At 40.9% G+C, this 26,018-nt stretch overlaps 2 protein-coding genes across 2 annotated transcripts in view; one reads left to right on the forward strand and one right to left on the reverse strand.

Moving 5' to 3' along the window:
* The window catches only part of LOC120112559 (putative protein phosphatase 2C 58), a 36,402-nt gene extending 19,491 nt beyond the window's left edge, over positions 1-16,911 (forward strand). The window contains exon 6 of the mRNA XM_039132139.3: positions 16,549-16,911. The gene's annotated coding sequence lies outside the window, so the exon portion shown is untranslated. The remainder of the gene's footprint in view (positions 1-16,548) is intronic.
* On the reverse strand, positions 13,037-17,148 carry LOC103719115 (NEP1-interacting protein 1). The gene is made up of 5 exons (XM_039131853.3): positions 17,017-17,148; positions 16,537-16,688; positions 15,892-15,975; positions 15,618-15,785; positions 13,037-13,486 (listed from the first exon to the last, which is right to left on the reverse strand). Exons 1-5 carry the CDS (start codon positions 17,117-17,119, stop codon positions 13,364-13,366), a joined length of 630 nt encoding a protein of 209 aa, XP_038987781.3. The 5' UTR covers positions 17,120-17,148; the 3' UTR covers positions 13,037-13,363.
* Between the last annotated feature and the right edge of the window lie 8,870 nt (positions 17,149-26,018).

A 26,018-nucleotide genomic window follows, 5' to 3' on the forward strand; every position in this document is an offset into this window, starting at 1 on the left:
CCAGCGCTTGGCCTCCCAGATGGTTCCCACATATCCCTTCATGGACCTCTCGCATAGCATAGTCCGCTTCTGACGGGCGGAAGCATCTGAGAAAAGGAGAGGTGAAAGTTTGTCGGTAGAGCTTGCCTTCATATAATATGAATCGGGAGGCTAGACGTCTGACTCGGCGAGCCCTGAGCTCATCATTGGGGAGGACTTCACTTTGAAGATAATTGACGAGCTCGTCCATCCAGCTCGGCTCGGTGTCGATACACATAGTCGGTTCAGGCTCTTCTGTGCTAGGTGTTTGGAGATATTCAAGTGCCGTCGCTTTTGGGAGCTCGCTCATGCGAGAGGTCGCCAACTTCGACAGTTCGTCTGCTCTCAAGTTTTCTGTCCTGGGAATATGCTGAATATTGAAGGAGCCTAGGGTGGATGTGAGGTCTTGCACCTTTCGGAGATATTTCCGCATCGACGGCTCCTTCGCTTCAAAGTCTCCCAGGACCTGGCTCACGACCAGCTGGGAATCACTGAAGACCTTCAGGTCTTCTGCCTTTAGCTCTTTTGCCAACTTGAGCCCGGCGATGAGCGCCTCATACTCCGCCTCATTGTTCGAGGCTGGAAACTCAAGGCATAGGGCCTGCTCTGCCACCACCCCATCTGGGCTCGTAAGGATAAGACCGGCTCCGCTACCCCCCGAGGTTGAGGAGCCGTCCACATATAGGATCCATGGTAGCCCCGGGATCTCCTTTGTTGGCATAAGTGGGTGCTCGGGGTCGTCTGGCAAAGTGCAATCCACGATAAAATCGGCGAGTGCCTGGGCTTTGATTGCCGGCCTTGGACGGTATTCGAGGTCGAACTCTCCGAGCTCAACTGCCCATTTGGCGATCCTTCCGGTGCGGTCCAACCTCTGCAAGATTTGCTTTATAGGCTGGTCGGTCAATACGGCCACAGTGTGGGCCTGAAAGTAGGGCCGTAGTCTCCGAGCTAAAGTGATCAAGGCGAAGATTGTCTTCTCCAATTTGGAGTATCGGATCTCAGGATCTCTGAGAACCCGGCTGGTATAGTAGACAGGCCTCTAGAGCTTGTCCTCTTCCCGGACCAGGACTGAGCTTACTGCGACCGGAGAGACGGCCAAGTACAAATAAAGGACTTCGCCTTGCTGAGGCTTGATAAGTAGCGGAGGGGAGGCAAGAAGGCACCTAAGCTCTTCAAAAGCTTGCTGGCACTCCTCCGTCCATAGGAAGTTCTTCGATCGTTTGAGGATTTTGAAGAATGGGAGGCAGTGCTCGGCCGACTTGGAGACAAACCTTTCCAAGGCCGCGACCCGCCCAGTAAGCCGCTGCACTTCTTTGACCGTCTTCAAAGGTACCATCTTCTGCAGCGCTCGGATCTTCTCGGAATTTGCTTCAACTTCGCGCTGGTTACTATGAAGCCCAAAAATTTGCCCGAGGTGACTCCGAACGCGCACTTTGCGAGGTTGAGCTTCATTTGGTACCTCCTGAGCTTGGAGAATGTTTCGTTGAGGTCAGCCACATGGTGTTCTGCTACTCGGCTCTTTACCAGCATGTCATCCACATAGACCTCCATATTTCGGCCTATCTGGTCTTTGAAGATTTGGCTGACCAGCCTTTGGTATGTAGCTTCCGCATTTTTCAACCCGAACGGCATCACCTTGTAACAATAAGTGCCCTTGTCGGTGATGAAAGCCGTCTTCTCCTCGTCTTCGGGCATCATTCGGATCTGATTGTACCTCGAGAAGGCATCCATGAAGGTTAGCAGTTGATGCCCTGAAGTGGAATCCACGAGCTGGTCGATGCTGGGGAGGGGGAAGCTATCCTTCGGGTAGGCCTTGTTCAGGTCGGTGTAGTCCACGCACATACGCCACTTTCCATTGGCTTTCTTCACGAGAACCACGTTGGCGAGCCAGTCCAGATAGGAGACTCCCGGATGAAGTCGGCCTCGAGGAGTCTGTCCACCTCCTCGGCCGCTGCCCGCTGTCGTTCCGGGGCGGAGCTCCGCTTCTTTTGCCTCACGGGTCTGCTGGTTGGTTTCACCTGAAGCCGATGGACCATAACCTTGGGGTCAATTTCCGGCATGTCAGCGGGCGACCAGGCAAAGACATCTATGTTGGTTTGAAGGAATTTGATCAGACGCTCTCTTTCGCAGGAGCTTAAGCCAGAGCCGACCTGTACGGTTAGTTCCGGAAAACTTTCTAATAAAGGAATTTGGGTAAGAAGCACACCAGGTTCTACCCGTTTCTTCCAAGGGTCGTCCCGTACGTCCAAGGTTTTGATAGGCAGCATGCGGTCCATTGCTTGGGTCGACGCCTCGGCCAGTAGCCCCTGCCAGCTCGACGCTTCGGCCGATTGCTTCGCTTTGTAGGTCGCTATGTAGCATCGCTTGGCCACCATCTGATCTCCGCAGACCTCGTTGACTCCTTGGTTGGTAGGAAACCACAGGAGCAGGTGGTAGGTTGAGATAATAGCTCGGAGGGCATTTAGCCCTGGTCGTCCGAGGATAGCATTGTAGGCCGAAGACAAGCGGACCACGAAAAAGTCCGTCCTCACAGTACTTTCTCGGGGGGTGAGACCGACCGTGACTAGAAGGCCGACCTCACCCTCAACCGGGATCGAGTCCCTGGTGAATCCGACTAACGGGATGTTTATTTTTCGAAGCCGACTTTCCGCTAAACTCATATTTTGGTAGGCTTGATAATACAAAATGTTCGCCGAGCTTCCATTAACAACTAAGACCCGCTTTACATGAAACTTATTTACAACCATGGATATAACCACAGCGTCATCGTGAGGAGTCTCAACTCCTCCTAAGTCCTCCTCTGAGAATGAGATAGCTTCGGAGGTGCGCGGGCGCTTCGGAGAGGTCCTTCCCTCAGCTAAGTCTTCAGCCGGGCTTCCTCCTCCAATGACATTGATGATGCCGGCGATGGGCCTGTTGTCATTTGGATTTTCGGGCGGCGCGGCATTTCCTACTGGCCTCCTTTCCTCACGTCGGTTCCTTACAAACCGATTGAGTACCCCACGGCGGATAAGCGCCTCGATCTCATCTCGGAGCTGGAAACAGTCCTCCGTGTCGTGCTCGTGGTCTCGGTGAAAGCGGCAATACTTTCTGAGGTTGCGCGGAATTCCTGTATCCCGCATAGGAGGTGGAAGTCGGAAAAAGTCCCGACCTTCGATCTCTATCAGAATCTCGGTCCGGGGTGCGTTGATGGGTGTGTAGTTTTCGTACTTCCCCGAATGCATCCAAGGTCGTAGCGGGGACCTCGGTCGAGGTGGGGACCTTGGCCGAAGCTGTCCCCGCTGTCGAGGCGGGCTCCTCAGTCGAGGGAGATTCTTCTCACGGCGGAGGGATCGGCTTCTCTGGCGGCCGCGCTCCTCGCGGCGCTTCTTCTGCTTCTTTGAAGCTAGCCCAGTCGTACCCCGCCTGGAGGCGATAGCTTCCTCAGCCTTTGCATATTTTCGGGCTCGGGCCAGCATTTCGGTAAAGTCGGCAGGAAAGCTCTTTTCGATGGAGAAGAGAAATCTGTAGGAGCGAGCCCCAGTCTTTAGTGCCGACATGGCTATTGACTGGTCGAGCTCGCGGACCTCCCACGTTGCGGCGGTGAAGCGGTCGAGATACTCCCTGAGAGATTCTCCCTCCTTCTGCTTGATATCCAGGAGGGAGTCCGATGTTCGCCGCTAGTGCCGGCTGGCAGCGAAATTGGTGGCGAACTGCCTGCCGAGCTGCTCGAAAGAGGATACCGTGCTCAACTTCAGTCCGGAAAACCAGAGCCGAGCTGTCCCCCGGAGAGTCGCTGGGAAGGCCTTGCAGAGCACGGCCTCCGAGGATCCTTGCAGTGCCATGAGAGCTCGGTAACTCTCCAAATGATCGAGGGGGTCGGTAGTTCCGTTGTAGGGTTCCACTTGGGGCATTTTAAATCTCGGTGGAACCGGCTCACCTTCGATCTGGCAGGAAAAGAGGAACTTGGTGGTGAACTCAAAGTCACCCTCGCGCCTTGCCCTCCTGTTGTGAAGTGCTTCAATCTGGCGCTCCAGGTTCTCGACCTTCCTGTTGAGCTCCCCGATCTGGGGGATTGTCACGGTAACCTGCTCCAGTTCATGGCGGTCCGGAGCTGACTCGGCCTCCGAAGGCTGCGGCCTTCTGTTTAAGCTTCTCTCCGGCAGTTCTCTCCGGGGAGACGCTCGTTCTTCATTATTGGCCCTGGAGGAGCCATGAAGACTTTGGCCCTGGGGGATCGGTCCATTTGGAGGAAGCACCGGTTGGGCCAGGGCTTGTGGAGGTAGCATGGGTGAGGCTTCCTCACGCCGCAGGCCTTGGACGACGGCGGCTAAAGCCTGGACCTGCTGCACCAGGATGCTGAACTGTTCCGGCTGGACTTGGGGAACCGGATCAGCCGGGGATGGCGAGTTCTGTACGGAATGTCCAGGGCTTGGTGGGAGATGCCGGGAAGCATTAAAGGCTCCTTTACTTCTCAACTTCATGGCCGCGACTCGGGCCCTCCTTCTAGCGCCAACTGTTGCTGGAAACTGGACCCGGGGGCGGCCGGTCCGCTGGGAAGGAGGAGTTCCGGCGAGAACTGACAGGCGATGATCCGTCAATGGGCAGCGTCCTCCGCGAGTAGCCTGCAAAAAGCCGGTGGCCGGGGTTTCCGGCGCCGGCCCTCCGATGCCTAAGTCAGAGGGGGCAAATGTATTCAGAAGTAGGAGAGGGGAGCCAAAAAACCATCCTCCCTTCCGAGTCGTATTCTCCTTTTTATAGGGAGATATAGGATTACCTGCGATGTGACAGGGCGGAATTATCGTATGATTGAGCATGTCGTCGGAATTAATGCACGATCGTATGTAATAATGGTTTGCCGTGTGAGATCAGGTCGGAGCCAGGGAGCTGTCATGACGGATCGGACGTAGCCGAGCTGAGTTGCCATGAAGAGCTTGAGGTCCGTAGATGACAGGAGCCACATGCATTAATTGTTGAGTGAGCCGAGGGTCTGCAGGGACCATGCTCGTTAATTGTTGAGTGAGCCGAGGGTCTGCAGGGACCATGCTCGTTAATTGTTGAGTGAGCCGAGGGTCTGCAGGGACCATGCTCATTAATGGTTGAGTGAACCAGAAGTCTATAGAGGTCATGCGCGTTAATTGTTAGCGACGGTGACAGGATATGGCCTCTGGTTAAGCTTCAGAAAGACATGACCGTGGTGGGTGAGTGGCGAGGTCGGGCTCCCGAGGTCGGCAAACTCTGAGGTCGTGCGCCTGGTCGGGCATTAGGCCGGGCGTCCGAGGTAGGGCGCTTAGACCGAAGTCGCGCGTCAGGTCGGGCGCCTTTAGTTCGGCCGCCCTCAGGTCGGGTGTCGGCAGTTGGTTTCCGGGCCTTGGAGCTGTTTGTTTTTCCCCCCAACAGGTTGGATTATGCAACATCCACTTCAAGATCCGCAAAGATGGATGCATAAAAAGTTCGGAATGCTTTGAGATATGTGGAGAGTATAATCGAATGATCAATGTCGTGGAGGAAGATCAATCATTCTTTCATGCGATATGACCTGAACCCGATTGTAACTAGAGGTGCAAATGGGTCGGATTGACTCGTGACCCAACCCAACACGTCACGATTAAACCCCATCTGACCTATTTTAAAGGACCCATGGGGCTGGGTTAGATTGTAAAATTGAACCGGTTTTATTTTTGATGTTGGATCTGAGTTTTCTGAATTCTGGATCGACCCGACCTAATCCGCTTGAAATTTAGGTAATTTTGGGTTTCCAACTCTACGTCTCGATTCGACCCAAACCTGCTAAACCATTTGCGCCTATGGGCCGCATGGGTGCAAACCTAAGCGCCCAGCTAATGCTTAAGGCACGACCCAAAGCTCTATGACTCTTAACTCTTAAGTCTTCTCTTGGTCTCTACTTTCTACCATTTCGTTTACCAATTTTGTGATACTCAATTCCTCGTCATTTCGATTTTCCACTAAGCTTCATCTCTTCCCCTCTTCTCTTCAGCCATCTCGAGTCCCAACCCGTCCGACCATCCTAGATCGGCAAATTCCCATTAGCCATCGTTATCTCTCCCAGACGACAGACCCTAGTCATAGTAGATTCGCCAATTCTTCTTGCCCATCGCATATCATAGTCGATCTCAATTCCCTTTGGTCGTGCAAAACTATAGATTCTGCATCTCTTTAGCATCGAGTGATTTCGGCATCTTGTGATGTCGCCTTTCGATGACTTTGGCGTGCTTCATTCTGACTCTCAAGGTATCTGCCTCCTTCGAAACCCTAGACTACATATTTAGGGAGAGTTGGGGGAGAGGGAGAGAGAGAGAGAGAGAGGTGATCGACTGTATTTCCCTATCATATCTCGAGGTGGCGTTGGTAAATCTCTCATCTTTCTTACTTTCTTCTTTGTTTTCTCGATTTCTATCAGTGCGTGAATCGTTGGATCGACGACAAATTAGGGTTCCAAGAATTGAATGTACGTGCCCTCCCACTACGTTTCGGCTTCCCCATTTTTTCATTTATAGAGGTTTTGAGGCTTTGAGCTGCTTTCTAGTTTTGTTTTGGAGTGGGAAGGCGGAGGGGGGGAATGGTGAGGGGAGAGTTTGATGGTGATGCTTGGTGATTTCTTTTGTTTGATTTGATTTTTGGAGTTTTGATCGGAGGAAGATTCGGGTTGGGAGTAGGAATTTAGGTTATTTTTTGAATGTTTTGGTTGTTTTTTGGTGAACCATGGAATCAGAGAGGGGGTTGGCCGGTTGTTTTGCTTGAGGTATTTTGGTGGAATTTTTCATCGACATTTTATTTTAAAATTTTTTGTCTGGTTGTGTTTGGGGAATTTGGAGAAGTGGGTTAGGGTTAGAGGAGTTTGCCTTGAGTTTTCTTGGTGGTTTTTGGGAGCAAAGCTAAAAAATTTGGTAAGGTTATCCGTATTCTTTTGATTTTTTACTTCTTATATGGATTGTCTTACATGATGAACTGTTTTGGTTTCTTATATGATCAGTAGTTTCTCCCATTTCTGAATTGGACCAAAAGCATATCCCTTTGCACTATCATGTGCCAATAGTCAACACAACATGACATGCAAAACATATAGTGCTAGCAATTCAACAGCATGAGCACAACGCATGATAGTTTGCTACATCCCATAATGATGATTATACTTCAGTAACTTCTTGCAATACAAATATGAAACAAGCTCTCAATCATTTAGTTGCATTTCATGCTTATACATTTTTATTAAATTATGTGGAAAATAGGTTAATGTCCATAATGAGTATTAATGAAAACACAGCTGAGTTTCAAGTATATTTCGTTGTAGTAGTTCTCAAGCTATGGAGACCTCTAATATAGATAGCTCCAAAGCAAGCGAAAAAAAGAGGTCGAAGATATGGAAGCATTATAGTGAGGTAAAAAACCAAAAGGACAAGGCTAAATATAATTACTACCATTTTATTTTTTTGCAGCCGATCCTAAAAATGGAACAAGTCATTTTCACAAACATACAAAGAATCGTAAGTCTAAAAAAATTCTTGATAGGAGTCAGAAATAGTTAATAGATATTGTAACTTCAAAAGATGGTGTTGCATTGAATGAGTTGATTCCCTATTCATTTGATCAAGAGCGAAGCTACGAGGATCTTGTAAGAATGGTAATTCTATACGAGTTTCCATATACAACAGTTGAGCGCCTAGATTTTTAGAAATTTGTTAGAAACCTTAGACCTAAATTTTATGTTGTTTCAAGGACAACATTGGCATCTGATTGCTTTAAAGCATATGAAAAAGAAAAAAAAGACTTGATGATTTGTTTAAGGCAAACTATGGAAGAATTAGCTTAACATCTGATATGTGGATATCAAATTAGACATTGGGATACATGTATCTCACTGCATATTACATTGCTAATGATTAGAAACTTAAAAACCATATTATCAATTTTAAGATGGTTCTTTCATCATATACGGGTTTAGTCACTAGTAATTGTATAACTAGCTATAGTTTATCTTGGAATATCGAGAAAAGATTGGGTTCAATCACCCTTGATAATTTGTCAAAAAATACAATTATGGCCATGGAATTTCAAAGACAATTTAGAAGAGATCTACTTTTGGATGGTAAGTTCTTTCATGTGCGTTGTTGTGCATATATTCTTAATTTGATTGTGAAGGATGGGTTAAAGATAGTGGAGGGTGCTATTCATAGGATTCACGAGGCTGTTAAATATGTAAAATAATCTCAAGAAAGATTAGAAATTTTATGGAAATTGTGAAACAATTAAAGATGAATAGTAAGAAAAGGATATGCATAGATGTACATACTCGTTGAAATTTTATGTATCTCATATTAGATGATGCTATACAATTCAAGGATATGTTTATGCAACTTGAGGCACGAGATCCTAATTTTGAAGATGCGCCAATTGAGGAAGATTGGTCTAAAAGCACTATTATTTGTAACTTCTTAAAGGTTTTTCATCATATAATTGAATTTTTTCACAAACAAAATGTCCAACTACAAATTTGTATTTCTATAAAATTTGAAGAATCCAGATGCTATTGATTCAAGAATCTAGGAGTTCAAATATAGTTGTGACAATGATGGTCTTAAAGATGCAAGAAAAATTTGATAAATATTGGAAAGAATGCTCTCACATTCTTACCGTAGGGGTTGTTCTTAATCCAAGACATAAAATGAAGCTTATTAAGTATTGTTTCAGAAAATCTATGGTAATGCTGACTGTGTTTCATGTGAGATCAAGAAAGTGTATGATGTTCTTCAAAATCTTTATGATCATTATACAATATTATATGGTGCAAATGTCTCTCATGTTCGAGTGGAGGAGATGGTGTCTACATCTCATGGTAGAGGAGATGAGATTCTTTTTTTTGCAAGACTATGAAGAATTTATCCAAAAAGAAAAAGTTGCCCAACCATCCAAGTCATAAAATAGAGATTTACTTGGAAGAGAAGATACTTTATGATCTCTAATTTGGATATTTGCATAAAAACATAAATCAATATTACTAATAAAAATGACTTGCAATGTACTTTTTTTGAGCAGGTTCATTTATTAGGAAATCAAAATTTTGACATTTTAGACTATTGGAGATTCAATGAATCAAAATATTTAATATTATCTAAGATGGTACGTGATATCTTGGCAATTCCTGTGTCTATCACTGCATCTGAGTCTGCCTTCAGCATTGCTAGCAAGGTTTTGGATGATTTCTGTAGTAGTCTATCCCTGGATACGGTTAAAGCATTATATAATATACACACCAGATTGGCTTTGAGACATCTTGCCTTATCTTGCAGGTTCAATTTTTAAAACAATCCATAAACTTTATCATATACTAGTGGTTTAAAACTTTTCAATTTTTGATTTCTTTTTTTTTGGTACAACGGCTGCTCATACTACTCTAGCATGAGTACAACTAGCAGAGTAGAGAAAAAAGAGATGGCATAAGGGTGGAGGGGCGGCTACAAAATATGTCCAAAAGATCTTTCCTAAGTAGTGAGCAACGAAGGAGGCGACCGAATCTGCAACCTTGTTTGCCTTCCGATACACATGAGCAGCCTAAAATGAGCCAAAATCTCTTGCCATCCTGTGGATATCCCTGAGTAGTGGGTCGCCATCGCCCTGCCGATCCTCATTCCGAATCCACTCAATCACCGTAGCCGAGTCTCCTTACTTCAGCCTTAGAATATGCCTCGCGTAGGTGATGCCCTTCCAAGCTACCCTAAGCTCCGTCGCTATAGCATCATGTCATAGTTGCGACGCCCTCCATCAGAAGAATCGAGAATTTTTATGAAAGCGTTTCATTTGCTTCTCTTCCATGGAAGTTTCATTTTCCCAGAATGTATCCTAATTTTTGGCCTAATGCTTCTTCTGATGATCAATTCAACCTCTGATCAAAAAGATAGACCTTGGTTCTATTTCATCTCTTCAACAAGTTTAGTAATAAGCATAACGAGTTGTGATCCCTGATTATAAAACTCATACCTCCTTTGTCTCCACCAATAGACACACTGTCGTCGAAATTCACCTTAAGATGGCCAGGGGGCGGGGGCTCCCAAGAGACGAATAAATCTAGGCGCTATAGCAGCAAAGTGGGAGTCCCAGATGTCCCTAGCCATCTCGGATGAAGTTGTCATAGTAGTATTAATTATCTCAATAGTATGAAGGAGAGCTCTATCCACCACAAACCTCGGAGATGTCCTCCTACCTTCAAAGAAGCGGGTGTTTTTGTCCAACCAGATGGGATAGGTCAAATAAGCACAAGTGATGCCCCACTCAATAGAGCTCGATCTCCACAAGAAATTCCTTAGATGGCGTAGAAGCTCCTCATCCAACCCCACAGACCATGGTATAAGAAATAAAGCCCTCCTCCAAACCTGCACTACCCGAGGGCAACCGAGAAGAACATGGTTGATAAACTCCTCCATGTCAGGCACTCCTCACACATCGGAGTAGTCCTCACGGCCCTCCTGGCCACCACACTCTTGGTTAGTAACAGCCCCACGCCACCTTCTAGATGAACAAGGTCACACGATGATGGATGCACATCCTCCAAATCCACCCACTATTGATCTGTCCGGTGGTTTCCCCTCCCATCAGTACCTATAGATCCTTGGCACGTACCTTCATCCTCCCTGTCGAAGTCTAAACCAATCTGTCCATCATCTCCCTAGCAGAAATTGGAAGTGCCAGAACCCTCTCAACGGATGCGTCTCGGATCAACACCTCATTCCATCTACCCACTCCTGGAGTGATCAAATCACCGACTCTACAACCCGCCAGCCTCACCGAACCAACTATCATCGGCAGCCGACACAACGGCTGCTCGGTCACCCAAATATCCTCCAACACATCATGGACTGCCCATTGCCGATGGCCCACCTGATCAGAGAGAGCACCGTCGAAGTACGGGCACAAATTTTCTTCCAAAAGAAGTAGTGATGCCCTACTCGGAAGTCAGCCGCCATAGTGTGTGCACCATACTTGCCTCTCATACGGGCACACCACAAGCTGTTCAGTTCTAAGATGTACCTGGCCGTATGTCTTGCTGCCAGAATCTCCCGCCTCACCGCTAATGAGTGCACACTCAATCTAGCAAACCTGACCGGCTAACTAATCACCTCCCATGCCACTAAATGAATTTCGTATTTTTTTTCATTTGTAGATAACCGACCTTCTCATACTAATTATATGGTGAAAGATTACGAAACATCTATTGTTATTAGTATTGATGATTAGCTTATACCGGTAACAATCATTTTTATTATTTTATTTATATTGTAAAGAATATTGTAATTTTTATGCATAGTTAACTATATATTTATTATCTAAGTAAAAAAGAGAATTTTTTGTAGCTCTTTTCTGTCAAGTCCAGACAACGTCAGAGTGCGACTTTGCGAACAAAAAAGTAGGAGATTCTTATGTGATTACCTCTCTCTCTCTCTCTTACTCTCCCTCATTATGTGATGAATGTTTGGATTTGTATGTCTTTCCATATGGGGGCTTTGACTATTGATATTAATCAAGATATATCTATAGACTATAGTTAGAACCGAGTGGTTTTATATTCTGTAGCTAGACCATTAGGAGTTGCCATCTTGAATTATGACCCTTCGGTTCCAAACCAACAATCTAGGCTCTCTGTGTAATATTGCACCAACATTTTGAATGCTACCCATTTGTTATTTTTTTGTATTCTGGTATCTATTTCAAGTATCAGTTCACTTATTTCCACTTAAATCCTTGTGCTCCTTTTTTTTTTCCACTATATGACTGAAAAACAAAAATCTGACTGGACGGCCAAGGAGGCCCCCAGACTCTAGATCCAACCCAGACCCGAATGACCTAGTAGATCAAAAATTATAGTTGTGAATCCGACCTGATCTTTTATTAGATTGAATATGAATCCAAAATTAAGGCTCGAACAAAAAACCAGATTGAATCGAGGATCACTCATAACTCGGCATTCCTAATTGCCACTCAAGGGACTTAAAATAAGAAATTATTATATCGGAGATGTCAATGGCCTTGCTAGCGCTGTGAAGCAAGTAGTTGGCAAACTTGACCAAGTAAAAAAAAAAAAAAAGGATGGCCCCTCAACACTTAAGGGACATGAAATAGGAAAATATTGTATAGGTGCAGTCAACGGCCAAGCAAGTAGTTAGCGACCAAGAAAAACAAATAAAAAAAGAAGAAAAAAATATAGGGACGGCCCCTCAACTTAGGGCATGTCCCAAAGACACATCCTACCAATTTAAAAAATTTCAAATAGATCTTTCAAATTTTCAAACCACTTCAAATTGATCCTCCACCTCTTTGAATAAAATACCCTCACCCTCTTCATAGTGTAAATAAATGAAAAAGTTCGGAGTGTCTTGATACCTGTGCAATAACTAATCCTAGTCACGTACTAAAAGTGCTTTAAGATCTATACATATGGATGAATAAAAAAGTTTGATAGGCTTTGAAATTTGCACGCGGGTGATCCTCAACAATAGCCCATATACAAAGAATGATTTGAGATCTACGCTGACGGATAAATAAAAAGATTCGGAGTATTTTGAGATCTCTACAATAGGAGAATTTTTACTATAGGCTATATACTAAATAAGCTTTTGAGATCTGTGCAAATAGATAATTGAAGGTGTTCAAAGTGCTTTGAGATATGTGTGATGGATGATCTTTAGCTATGGACTATATACTTAAAATGATTTGATAACTGTGCATGTGCAAGTAAATGAATGAAAAAGCTTAGTAAGTGATCCTTAACTATAGATCATATACTAATGGTGCTTTAAGATCTATGCAGATAAATAAATGAAAATATTCGAAGTGCTTTAAGATCTATGGATGATCCTCAACAATAGATTGTATACTAAGAGTTTTTTGAGATCTGTGCCAATACTTCACCATACAAGAACTAATATAAAGGATATTTTAATCATAATACAATATTATGCTAGGGTATGATGATTATATGATACTATTCTGTTTACAGTGATGAACAGCAAGATCAATTTGAAATAGCTTGGAAACTTGAATGATCTGCTTGAAACTTTTTAAAGTTGGAGCGGTGTCCTTAGAATAGATCCTAATTTGAGGGGATGCCCCTATAATTTTTCCAAAAAAATCTACCACATATCTTTTTGGCAAATGAGAACCTTTTTTCTGAAATTATCAGTCTAAATCAATAAATTCAAGTTTACACAATGAGTTTGGCACCATTGACTGCAACTGGATGTTAGGATAACTAGACCAGTTGTTGACCCTTCATGAATCTGAATCTTGATTGCTAGAGGTGGTTTGCCATCAAACTTGGAATACCTTTTTCAAATTGTAAGAACTAAATGAGACCCTACACATCCTGCCTGCAAATAGGGCAAGAGCCATGTCTCACTAGCCACCTATCTATGCAGAGCGCATGAAAGAAATGCCCACAAACAGGTAATCTTCTTGCACTCTCTCCATCCTTGAAATCCTGGAAGAATAAATCGTGAAAAAGTCACAATCTCATTGTAGTGGCTAATTTTTAGTACATAGCTCATATTTTGCACACAAGAATAAAAATTTTTGGTAGATATTGTTAAAATAAAAGCTGGACCATACATTTTATGTTAACTTTTTGAAAAAGATACTAACAATTTTAAAATTAAAAAAAGATCTTTCAAATTCAAAATTCAAATCATCAAACATGATATGTACCATAAAAAATATTAAAACCAAAATTCATCTATTTAGAAGCTCTAACCTAAGCATCAAGATAGTAAAAAAATGAAGAGTTTTTTTGCGTACATATCCTTCTAAATATTAAAATTTGCAATGAATACTCTCCTAAAATGGATATTTGTATATATATCCTTATAAAATACTTATTTTGCATGTATACTTTTTATTTTTCTTTTATCTTGCATATATACCCACACCATCTAACATAATCAAGAAATTAGTGATTTAAAATTAAAAATGATTGAAATATTCTTAATGAGTAGATATGTAAAAAAAAATATTTATAAGGATATATATTCAAATTATACTTTGCGAGAGTATTCATGTAATTTTACATATTTAGAAGATTTTACATGCAAAAAATTCTAACTTTATTTTTTTCTATCTCAACTTGTTTTGACACTCAAATTTGTCTAGTACCGCTCCTCAATATTTTATGTAAAAATTTTACTAAAAAAAATTAATTCAACAATTAAATAACAAAAGGAGTTTAAAAAAGTTCTTTCACCAATCATGAGATTATTCTAGTTTATTCTTTTTTCATTTATAACAATCGCTATATCTTATTTCATCGAAATATGACTTGTAATATTTATTATTATAGATTTATATATAAGGGTATGTATTAGAATATAGAAAAATTATTTTTTCTATATTCTTGTAATATAGAAAAATTATTGTAATATTTAATATTATAGATGTGTATATAAGGGTATAAGTAGAAGGGTATTTATGCAAAAAATTATTTTGTTTTGTGTAAGATTTTTTTTACGTACATACCTTCCTAAATATTGAAATTTGTATGAATACCCTCCTAAAATTAATATTTACATGTATACCCTTATAAAATACTTATTTTTGCGTGTATACTATTTATTTTCCTTTTTTCTTGTATATGTGCCCATACCATCTAATGTCGTCAAAAAATTAGTGGTTTAAAATTTAAAATGACTAAAATATCCTTAATGGATAGATATGCAAAAGAAAACATTTATAAGGCTTTATATGCAAATAATGCTTTGCGAGGGTGTTCATGCAATTTTATATATTTAGGAAGGTTTACATACAAAAAAATTCTAATTTTATTTTTTTTCTATTTCAACCCATTTTAACATTCGGATTTGTCTAATATTGCCCCTCAATATTTTCTGTAAAAAATTTGCTAAAAAAATTGATTCGACAATTAGATAACAAAAGGAGTTAAGAAAGTTCTTTCACTAATTATGGGTTTATTCTACTTTATTCTTCTTCATTTATAACAACCCTATATCTTATTTTATTGAAACATGGCTTGTAATATTTATTATTATAGATGCATATATAAGGGCATGTATTAGAATATAGAAAAATATTATAAGGGTATTTATGCAAAAATCAAAAAAAAATTGCGTGTCTACCCTTCTAAATATATAAAATTGCATGAATACCCTCCAAAATTACTCTTTGCATGTATATCCTTATAAACATTTTTTTGTATGTTTATCCTCTAAGGATATTTTTATCATTTAAATTTTAAATCGCTAACTTCTTAACAACTTTAGATGGCATCAGTAGATATGTAAAAAAAAAAAAAGAAGTATACATACACAACAAGTGTTTAATGAGGATATACATACAAATATCACTTTTAGAAGGGTAGGCATGCAAATTCCAATATTTAGGAGGGTATATACGCAAAAAATCAAAAAAATGAATGATATCAATTATACTAGTATTGTAAACTATATATATATATATATATATATATATATATATATATATATATATATATATGGGGTTCACAAAGCTGTAAGAATTATGCATAGGAATCGAGGTGGTTTCGCAGTGAATCACAAAAAGAACCCTAACAAATTGGATTATTAGGTATGTCAAGGCCACCATACCTGCAGGCAAACAGCACAAGAGATCAACTCCCCGCATGAACTGATACTGTCACCACTTTTGATCTCAAACTCAGGAAGCCTCTTGATGATATCAGGCAACAAACCAATGCTTCTACTGATATCGAATAGATCTGCGGTCTCTCCATTACTAGCTTCAATTGCATTGATCTATAAGGTTCAATTCGCTATCAGTCATTACTATGTCATTAAGATATGTTGGGATAGAGTGTCATGAAGTAGAGGCATGCCACTACTAGTTTCACCTACTACTTACTTGCCACTGGTATGCTTTGAGCATTGCCGGGCTCACCCACTCTCGAAATATCTTCCCATTTAGTAGGCTACCAAATATAGCCACCTGCATTTATGTCATCAAAAAGAAAAATATCAATCCAAAAACTATTAGTGGAGTTTGGATGGAGACCATAGATCTTTCAACGGCTATTCCTATGCATAATTCTCACAGCTTTGTGAACCATGGAAGTTATAGGAGACATGAGTCACATAACTGAATAAGAGAGGACTATCTTTCTTTTAAGGGGAGGACAAAACAAGAGAGGGTAATCCCCAATAGGCGAACTACTGGCCGGTCTACAAACTGAACCCAATAGTGCCAATGAGTCCAGCAACTGGTCCAAAGACTGAAGTCTATCTGCAGGACCACAAGACTTACATGAAAAGGCTGATATCCATTGTCATACTTCAAATGGTTGAATTACACACCGATCACACCACATAATTAGTATCAAAGGAGTACTTAGTTTGGACCCATTAAAGGACGGTGACCCAACCATACTGTGATGATTTTTTTTTAATGGTGATGTGAACTGAGACAATTAAATAAGTAGCTAGGTTATATGGCAAAGTAGATGAAAGAATAGTAGTGATGATGATGTTAATGTTGTTCTAAAGCTCTAACCTTGGATGACAGCTCTCCTTGGATGCAAGACTCCAGCACCTCGACGGAGAGCAGCGCGCCAGCGACCGCGCCAATGCCCGCGCCGCGGAACAGCCCCGTCTCCGTGGTCTGGCCTTTGAGCGCGCCTGAAATCGACCCTATCAAGGCTCCACCTGCCCTCCAAGAGTCACAGTTATTGCCCACCAAATTATACTTCAAGAAGAAAGAATCAAGATTGAAGATTGAATGGGAAACACTGAGATCTTTGGTTATTAGATAGATGAATCTCCTTTCTCCATTACAAACCTTTTGGAAAGACTCTCTTTGTAGTCTGGAATCCAATCCCCATGGATATTATACCAAATTATGCAGTGAATTTTGAAGTGTTGAATGAAAGTGGTATGTATAGCTTTTCTTTGAGGTGCAAGCTAGTACACAATGAGTAAAATAATTGGTTTTTACAGAATTCAAAGGTTAGATACACACAGAGAGAGTTCTTACACAGTGCAAAGGTGCAGGTAAGGCCTGCAAAGGCTACCTTCCTCAACGTATTCAAGCAAAATCCAGCTCCAAAACCAGAAAGCTTCCACCAACAGCCATCCATTTTTTCAGATCTTGGAGAAGTAGAGAGCTGCCCTTCTACTCCTCCAAGAAAAAACTCCTCACTTATATAGAAACCAAGCGCAAGACAGTGAGACCCAACCAAAGATAAAAAAAACCAGAGGAATGCAAGCAGAAGAAATCAACTGGGAAGCGTGGAAGTAGAAAGGAGCGCAGCTATGAGCTATGGACACAGGACGAGACGGTAGAAAGTAGCCCACTACCAGTCTGGTTTTGCGGACTTTCGAGGGGCGTGCCAGAACCTTGGAAACCCCAAAACCAGGTGCCCAAATCAGTGGGCCGGTGGGGAGGGTGGTACCCGTCGAGATGGGTCATTTGCTACTTGCCGCAGAGGGTGCCCAAGCAGGATTGGCTTCTTCAATGTCACTGAAAAATTTGGAATGGGAGTAGGCAGCGGCTGCCTTCACTTGTGGCCGCACTTTTTTCAGAATGAGTTGTAAATTGGCTATAAGACAACAAGGTAGTTGTGCCAAATGATGCTGTAAGCCTGATTCTTTTACTCTTAGTTGCCCCACTGACTATGAGACGAGATTTGCCGTGATCTTCTTAGCTGAGACGCAAGAAATTATATCCTATACGGTATACACCACAGTCTTGCATGCCGGTAATCACAGCAGCTCTTTTTTACAGTAACGCACTAAAATAAGTGTTTGATGAATTGAGTCTATAAGAATGAGACAGCATGCACAGCCACATGATGCATGTAGTATAGGATGTGATGTAATTTGGGATCGAATGAGAAGTCCATATAAGGTTGGATAGTAGTGCATTAGAGTAGCTCAAAGGTTAGAAAACAGAAACATCAAGGCTATATTAAAAGAATAAGGAAGCTTCAATGTAGCTGCCAATTTTGAAATGTTCCGATTAAACAGGCAGAGATTATGGCACATCAGATGGGTATAGGTAAGTGGTTAAGTGACTGAGAAAATGTGTTAGTAATAGATTTTTGAGTGCTATTATTAAAAGGTGTAGCGAAGCATGTAGATTGACAAGTATCAGCTATTTTGTAAGTGAAAGAAGAGAAGAAGGAATCAAAAAGATAGTTCGTTGGAGGCTAGGTTGTATGCCTCATTGTCTCCTTGTTTAGTAGGCAACCTAATCTTAAACAAGCCAACGAACTCCGCATAAAGAAATTTGGTCAAGAACAAAAACAAAAGTTTTTTAAAACTTTAGAATTGAATATATTATTTATATATGTAGGATATAATTGGCTGTGTGGCTGGCTATACGCTATTAGGAGGATGATGTGCTAGCTAGCAGGCATCAATATACTATCTAAAATAGTTTCTAGCTTTTAAAAAGGAGTTTCATATATTTATAAGATTGTTAAATATGCGAAAATATTTTTATCATCTTTTAATTGATATCATCTTAAAACTAAAGTCATTTTATCAATAAACTAATGTCAACTCTTTTGAATTTATACAACCAAATGAAAAATGAATTTTTGATATTATTTGTATATGAATTTATAAAATATAGATATAGATTTCTTATTTTATCTACCAAAATAATTCATAATAAATATATACAAATTGAAGTAGAACCACAACCAACGATATTCACTATTGCTAAATGACGTGAATTATAACCAATGAAAACAAACAACACAGGCACCCCTTATTTAGCATTCCATTAAATTTGATTATTTTTTATTTTATCTTCTCTAAATAATTTTTCACCTCACTAAATGATTTTTCCTTACACTTCGAACTAGTTTCAAGCAATTTTTATTACTCATAATTATGACCATCACTCATTTTTCTATTTTAGTATATATTGTTTTTTTCAAAAATTTCTATAATCTAATAAAATAAATCATAAGATAAATTTTAAATTTTATACTTGTTGTTTTATTTTAGTCTAAAAGTAATAAATTCTTTTGAGAAAATTTAGGCATAAAATCTATATAGAATCGTAGAAGAAGATTTTATTAATCAAACTCTCAAGATTTACAAGACGGAAAGGATAGCTATATATAGAGTCTTCGGTGAACCGGGAGCGAAGAAGATAGCATTCAGAGTTAGTTCAATAACTCTGTATCCGATGAACAGTAGAACTTATCTAATGGGAAGAGAAAGGAAGTGGTTCTGTTACACGCCCCTCAAGATGGGGTTGTCATCAACAACACCAATCTTGGAACACAAGAGCTGGAAGCGCCGACGAGCAAGAGGCTTCGTCAGAAGATCAAGTTGATCGTGAGTGCTCACATGGGAAACATTCAACAACCTTTGGATACATAATCACAAACAAAATGGAGGTCAATGGCGATATGTTTCATACGGGAATGAAGCATGGGATTGAGACTCAGCTGAGTAGCACCCACATTGTCACAAAAGAGATCCGGTGGCCGTGAGAGATTTATACCAAGTTCACCAAGTAAGAAATCGACCCAAGCAATCTTCGCAGTCGCCGTTGCCAAGGCCTGATATTCAGCTTCGGTAGAAGAGCGAGCAACAACACACTGCTTACGAGTGTTCCAGAAGATTGGTGAATGACCAAGAAAAACAATGGAGGCTGAAGTAGATATGCAATCAGTGATATTACCAGCCAGAGAACCAACGAATATGAAGAGAAGAGGAAGACAAGGAAGACCGAAGCAGAATGCCATGGAATATCATCTGTTTTAGGTAACGAAGGAAAGAATTCAATAGAAACATAATTAGTCTTGGTAAATTCAAGAACCAATATAAGATTCTTCTTAATAGCTAGAACACATAGAGTGTCAAAAAGCCAAAAGGTGCAAGAGAAAGAAGCACAGATCCCACATGAGTGATAGGCAAACATGAGCCATCACCAATGACGACTTCGACGGTGCCATCAAACTCGGAGTGAATGGAAATATTAGCCAGATCCGATGTAATATTATGAGAGGCAGCTAAATCCATGAGCCATTTCTTCTGATTTGGAGCATCAGAGGTGGCAGTGTAGTTGGGGTTGGCATCACCTCCCTTTGCTTTAAGCATTTGTCTACATGTTCGAGCAGAATGGCCAATATTGTTACACCATTGACAAATAATGGTTGATCGGTTTCGCTTGGAGAGGCAGGAGCGTTGAGAACTGGTAGGCGCATGGCGATTTTGCGGACGATATGGAGGCCTATTGGAGAAGAACTTTCTCTTAGCAGTATTCGCTGTAACCACCAAGTGATTGACAATGGTATCAAGACGACGCAGATATGCCTCATGAGAAACTAGAAGATCATGAAGTTCTTCGAAGGAGAAGGCCTTCTCTCTAGCACGAATAGGAGCTACGATGTCCCTGAAATCTGAACCAAGTCCATTGAGAACATACAGTGTCAGATCATTGGAAGATAAAGGTGCATCGATTGCAGCAAGCTCATCAGTAAGGCCCTTCACCAGTTGCAGAAACTTAGTGATAGATGATGATCCTCGTTGAGCCAAGGATAGAGATTCCTTGAGTTGCATTACACAGGAGCGAGATTTGTTTGCATACAGGCGGATGAGGATCATCCACGCCTGATGAGAGGTCTCACACATCGCAATAAGCAGAATAACCATCTCTGAGATGGAGGAAAGAATTATTGGGAATTGTGTCCCAAAGCCAATTTTTTAATTGTAAGAAATTGGATTATGTATATGTTTTATTAAAATGAATAAAAATTTATTGTGGCAATTTTCTATTCATCACAAGTGTTACATCTTCAAATTGAACTCCTGTGTATTGTGATGAAGTCCTTAGGACTAATTTAGTGGATAAAAGAGGTTTTATCATTTAGTCCTTAAACTAGTTCGCAACCAAATGATGAGCTGTCAATTGGATGATAGCTACGTCAAGTATAGGTCGTTGTGTGCCATTTAGTTGGTTATCCTCTTAAACCAAGGAGTGTAGAAATACTGTATGGCATATAGGTGAGGTGTAGGAGTACATCGTCACTGAACAGTGACTCACCTGCGTAGCACTCCACTGTCGGGAGTTAGCTTGCAAAGCATATGGGCATAAGTACCCCTTAGACCTGAGACTGTCACGGTGACTTGCAAGCAACTCACTGTACTTAGGCACTGGATGACCTGAATTTCTAATTCAGGGATCGGAAGGATGCTGGGTGCAGTCAAGTACTCGCAAAGTCTGTGTATGAGTCAAGATGGGATTGACCGCTTCAGATTATAGGAGTTGATGTCTCGCTGTATTTCAATTCAGTAAAACCTTAGCCAGGATAAACCAAGTAATAGGTCACTTGATTTGATTATTTGAAATACACTATGGATGACCGGACCAGGAGGTCGACAGTCCACTCTAAGGTCATCTTGAGCATCGATGGTCATAGAGATGAATTATGCAACAACCATACGTCTAGATTCTTGAATGTTGCTTTGCATATTCGACCTATCCGGACGTCGGGTATCATTGCTAGATGGTCACTTCAATTAGTGCATGGAGTAGTCCATGTACTACCGGCTTAGTGTTCGAACCTATCGGAGTCACGCACATTAGTCAAGCTAAGTAGGAAGGTCTTGACCCAATTTAATTAAGAATTAAATTGTGGGTCATTTGGAATTTGGTTCTGTCTATGTTCAGCTAGCACTGAACATGAGGTACTTGCTAAATTTCATGGATGAACAACTAATTAAGTCTGTATTTCGGATCAATCAAGTTTCAATTAATATAATTGAACTTGATTAGAACTCAATTGTTGAGATTGGATTTGATTGGGTCTAAATTAGTGTAATTGGGCTCGATCATGATTTAATTGGGATTTAATTTCGTATTTGTTCTGATCTAAGTCGAACTTGGATCGAACCGAAACTGGATCCAATTGAATCTCCCATGAGTCGAACTCATGTGGAATTTTTTCGGGTCAAAAATCATTCAAATGGGCTGTCAATTTGGTTTAGAACCAAATAGGCTTGCTTTATTACAAAATGGGCTAACCCATTTCCTATTTGGCTAATCCCATTTAAATGGTTGACGGCTGACTTATTTTTAAACTCCCATGGACCCGTGGACCACTCCCTCTCATGGACCCTTAACATTTTCTTTGTGAGCCGCGATGGAGAAAAGCGTGGGAGGAGAAAACAGAGCCTTCTTCCTCCCGGCTTCGTCTCCACACCACACCACCGTCTAGCCTCCGTTTGCTCTGTCGTCTGGACCGGAATGTCCGGTTTTGAACCGGCTACATTCCGGTTAAATTTGATTTTTGAAATCCGGCTGTTATCGGATGAATTGGATGATTTTCTCCACGTTTGTTTTTGAAACAAACGTTACCAATCTTACATTTAAATCGATAACGGCAGCTCATAACTCCTCTTAAAAACCTCTCTGCGTTGGCCTATAGATATACCAACGTTTTCCTCTTGAAGTGAGAACGAATTAGAGAGGAAAAGGGAGTGAATCTGTCTATGAAATCTTTGGAAGAAAACTTCACAGACAGAGGCTTCGGTGGGAATTTTCTAAAGGAGAAGAGGAAGAGAGAAGAAGTGGTCCTTCTCTCTCAATCTTCTCACCAGTGGCAAGCATCCAGATCCAGTTTTCTGGTCTCCTCTGTTCTCCTCTGCGATCGGTCCAGAATTGAAGCTCTCGGGTTGGAAACGGGAGAGAAGGAAGAAGAAGAAGAAGGAGAAGAAAAGAAAAGTATTTTTTCTCGGGTCCTTTTTGCAAAAAGTATTTTTGCAAAATATAGATATCGTCCAACCTTCCTACGAAGCTCGACGTGCGTGCGAAGTAGAGGGCTTGCAGATCCAGGCCTCGCAGAGCTACCTTCAGGGATCCAGATCTAGATTACCTCGACCAACTTCCGCTGCGGGCTTGAGGTAATTTTACATAAAAGTTAAATTAAATATTTATAATTGTTATAAATAAAATAAATAAAAATTTTAAAACTGATTTTCATGCCTGGCGTTCGAATTTATTGGACAACTCGGGAGATTTTTTCTTCAACTGGTATCAGAGCCAGGTTGGCCGATGGAATTGGCCTATAACATCTAGAATTATGCATGATTTAATTTTAGATTAGATCTACATTTAATGATAAAATATCAATCTTGTGCTGAATTATAAGGTTGTCCTGCTATAAGATTAACCCCTTATAGTGAAAAGGTTGTCCTAGCACAAAATTGACATTAATTTGTATCATAAAATAAATAGTTTATTTTTGTGAAATTATGCATAATTGATGTTTATGAAATTTCAGTTTTAAATTTATTATGACCACAAAATTTAAATATAAATTGTTTATATTTGGAATAAATTGACACCTTGAATTCATGATCATAATACATTTAACTAAGAATTAAATGTTGAATTTAAAATTTAAAATTTGAATTTCAAATAAAGATTTAAAATTCAAAATTTAAAATTCGAATTAAAATTTAAATTTGAATATGGGTTTGGGGGCATGGGTTAGCATAATCAGATTAGTTGACTAGGTTAGACCTAATCATGAAATCAAATTGAAATGGACTAACTTAAGAAACATGGTTTAATCTAATCAATAGTTGAACTAGACTAAATCAAGGTTTATAAAATGATCAAACTCAATAGTTGTAGTTTATCATATCCAAACATTTCAATTGGATCTGATTGTGGCTCAGTGGTCGAGCCCAAGTTCCCAAGGATAACCTAAATCAACTTGATAAACCAATTGGTGTCTAAGGTAAGTCGGCATGTGATCATGGTTTTTAATTGGGGTAACCTCTTGCCTGGCCAACATAGTTGGTGTCTAGGAAAGAGGTTAATGGCGTAACCCTCCCATGATCTCGCTTACCTGGCCAATTTGGTCGATCAAGTTTTGATTAAGGTACCTTGAGACTTGGCACTCACCCATGCCATTAAGAAAAATCAGTGTGACTGATTTAGGTGTATAATAGACCAATAAGAGCTAGTCCTCTATATGATTTGGTGAAGTCAATGGGAGGATTTAGAATTATCGGTCAGTGTTACATATCATTTAAAATCCTCTAAATTATTAGGTCCTTAAAATGATAAAGTTATATAGATAACTAGATCATAACCTCCCATTAAGGTGAATGATAATAGGTCCAATATTACAGTTGAACATGCAGGACGCTTCCGTCTGGTGTTCCTCTGAATACTGGAATTATCCTTCGTTATATGATAGCTTTTTGAGCTATCTAATTGTGATTAGGTTGGCCGAGCCTTCCTCGGGCCTGATCATACATTAGGTAGTGTCGTCGAGTTAGTTCATTAATGGTTGGACCTAACTAGGATTTTCAGTGGAGGCCTCCGCCTACTGATTACCACCTGGGGCAAAATTGATTACTAGAAATTGTTTAGAGAAACAATTAGTAATATACCTACCCTTAGATGCAAATGGGTTGGCCAAGCCTTCCTCGGGCCCGTATGCAGTCTATACGGATTCTAGTACTCATTAGGGAATTAAAGTAATTCCTCGAATCAAAGGTAGAGGCTATTAATTCGATTAAAATAGTGGGAGAAAACTTTTGACTAAAGTCCAAGTCTTTAGGATTAAATAAATCATATACTGATTAGTTGGGTTTTTTCTTTATTTTTCAGATATGGGTAACTCATTGTCCCTCCGAATACTATTAGACAATGATAAGCTTAATGGACCTAACTTCGATAGCTGGTAACGAAAGATGAAAATAGTATTAGAGCATGAGCGGATCCTGTATGTGATATCGAATCCTGCACCTGAGGAACCTGCAGCCAATGCACCACGTGCAATCAGAGACGCTTATCAGAAGTGGCTCAACGATCGCACTACAGTGCATTGCATCATGAGGGCATTGATGAATGACGAGTTTAGTCGTAAATTCGAGGAAGCGCAGCCAGTGGAAATCCTTCAAATGTTGAAGGAGTCTTTCGGCACACCTGATGATGTTGAACAACATAAGACCTCCTGCGCTATATTCAATGCCCGCATGAGGGAAGGGGCATCGGTCACCGATCATGTATTGTACATGGTCGAATAAATCGATCGCCTAAGTAAACTTGGCTTTCCTTTGCCCGAGCAATTGGGCAAGGACGCCATTTTGAACTCACTTCCCAAGTCCTACCTGACCTTCCTTAGTCATTATAGAATGACTAAACCTGAAGTATCCTATCATGGTTTGCTAGGTTTACTGCAGACCTATGAGAAGGATCACCAACTCAAAAAGGAGTCGGTGAATGTGGTAGGTGGGACTTCTGCAGGACTTTCTTTCTTTAAGAAAGGAAAGAGAAGAAGGTGCAGAAAGCTCGTGCTGGGGTCTCTAAGCCCAGCCATACTAAGAAGCGTAAAGCCGATAAGAGCAAGGCAGAGTTCTTCTTCTGTAAGAAGATGGGTCATTGGAAGCGGAACTGTCCGGCTTACATAGCGTCCCTTGATCCAAACATGCCTAAGAAGAAAAAGCAGCAAACAGTTGCTGCACAAGGTAATTATATGATAACACCTTGTAATTTTTCAATTTATGATTCTACCACTTGGGTATTGGATACCGGAAGTCCAATTAATATTTGCAATTCGTTGTAGAGACTTCAAGTTAGTAGAAGATTCAAGAATGACGAGAGATTCCTGAACGTTGGAGATGGAAGATCAGTTCCAGTCCTAGCTTTAGGAGTCATTCAGCTTGTTTTTGAATCTAGAGTAGTCATATTAGATGATTGTCATTATTGTCTAACATTTTTAATGAATGTCATCTCTGTAGGCCTTTTAGCCAAAAATGGTTATTGTTTATCAATAAAAGAAAATTTTTGTGATATCATTTTTGTGGAGTGATTGATTAAAACCCCATTTGATTTTGATGAGCTCAAAGCAATTGAGTATATCTTGTGATTACTAATGAATTCAATTGAGTGTTTCAGTGAAAATCCTGTCCAAGTGTTTCTAGACTTGGTTCATAGTATTTTGGATAAGTTAAGAAGTCTGCATGAACCAATGTCTGAGACTCGAGTCGACTCCC

The sequence above is a fragment of the Phoenix dactylifera genome, chromosome 9 (genome assembly GCF_051530095.1).
Source record: "Phoenix dactylifera cultivar Ajwa chromosome 9, Ajwa_hap1_PhDact_Kaust_v1.1, whole genome shotgun sequence".
Classification (NCBI taxonomy): Eukaryota; Viridiplantae; Streptophyta; class Magnoliopsida; order Arecales; family Arecaceae; genus Phoenix; species Phoenix dactylifera.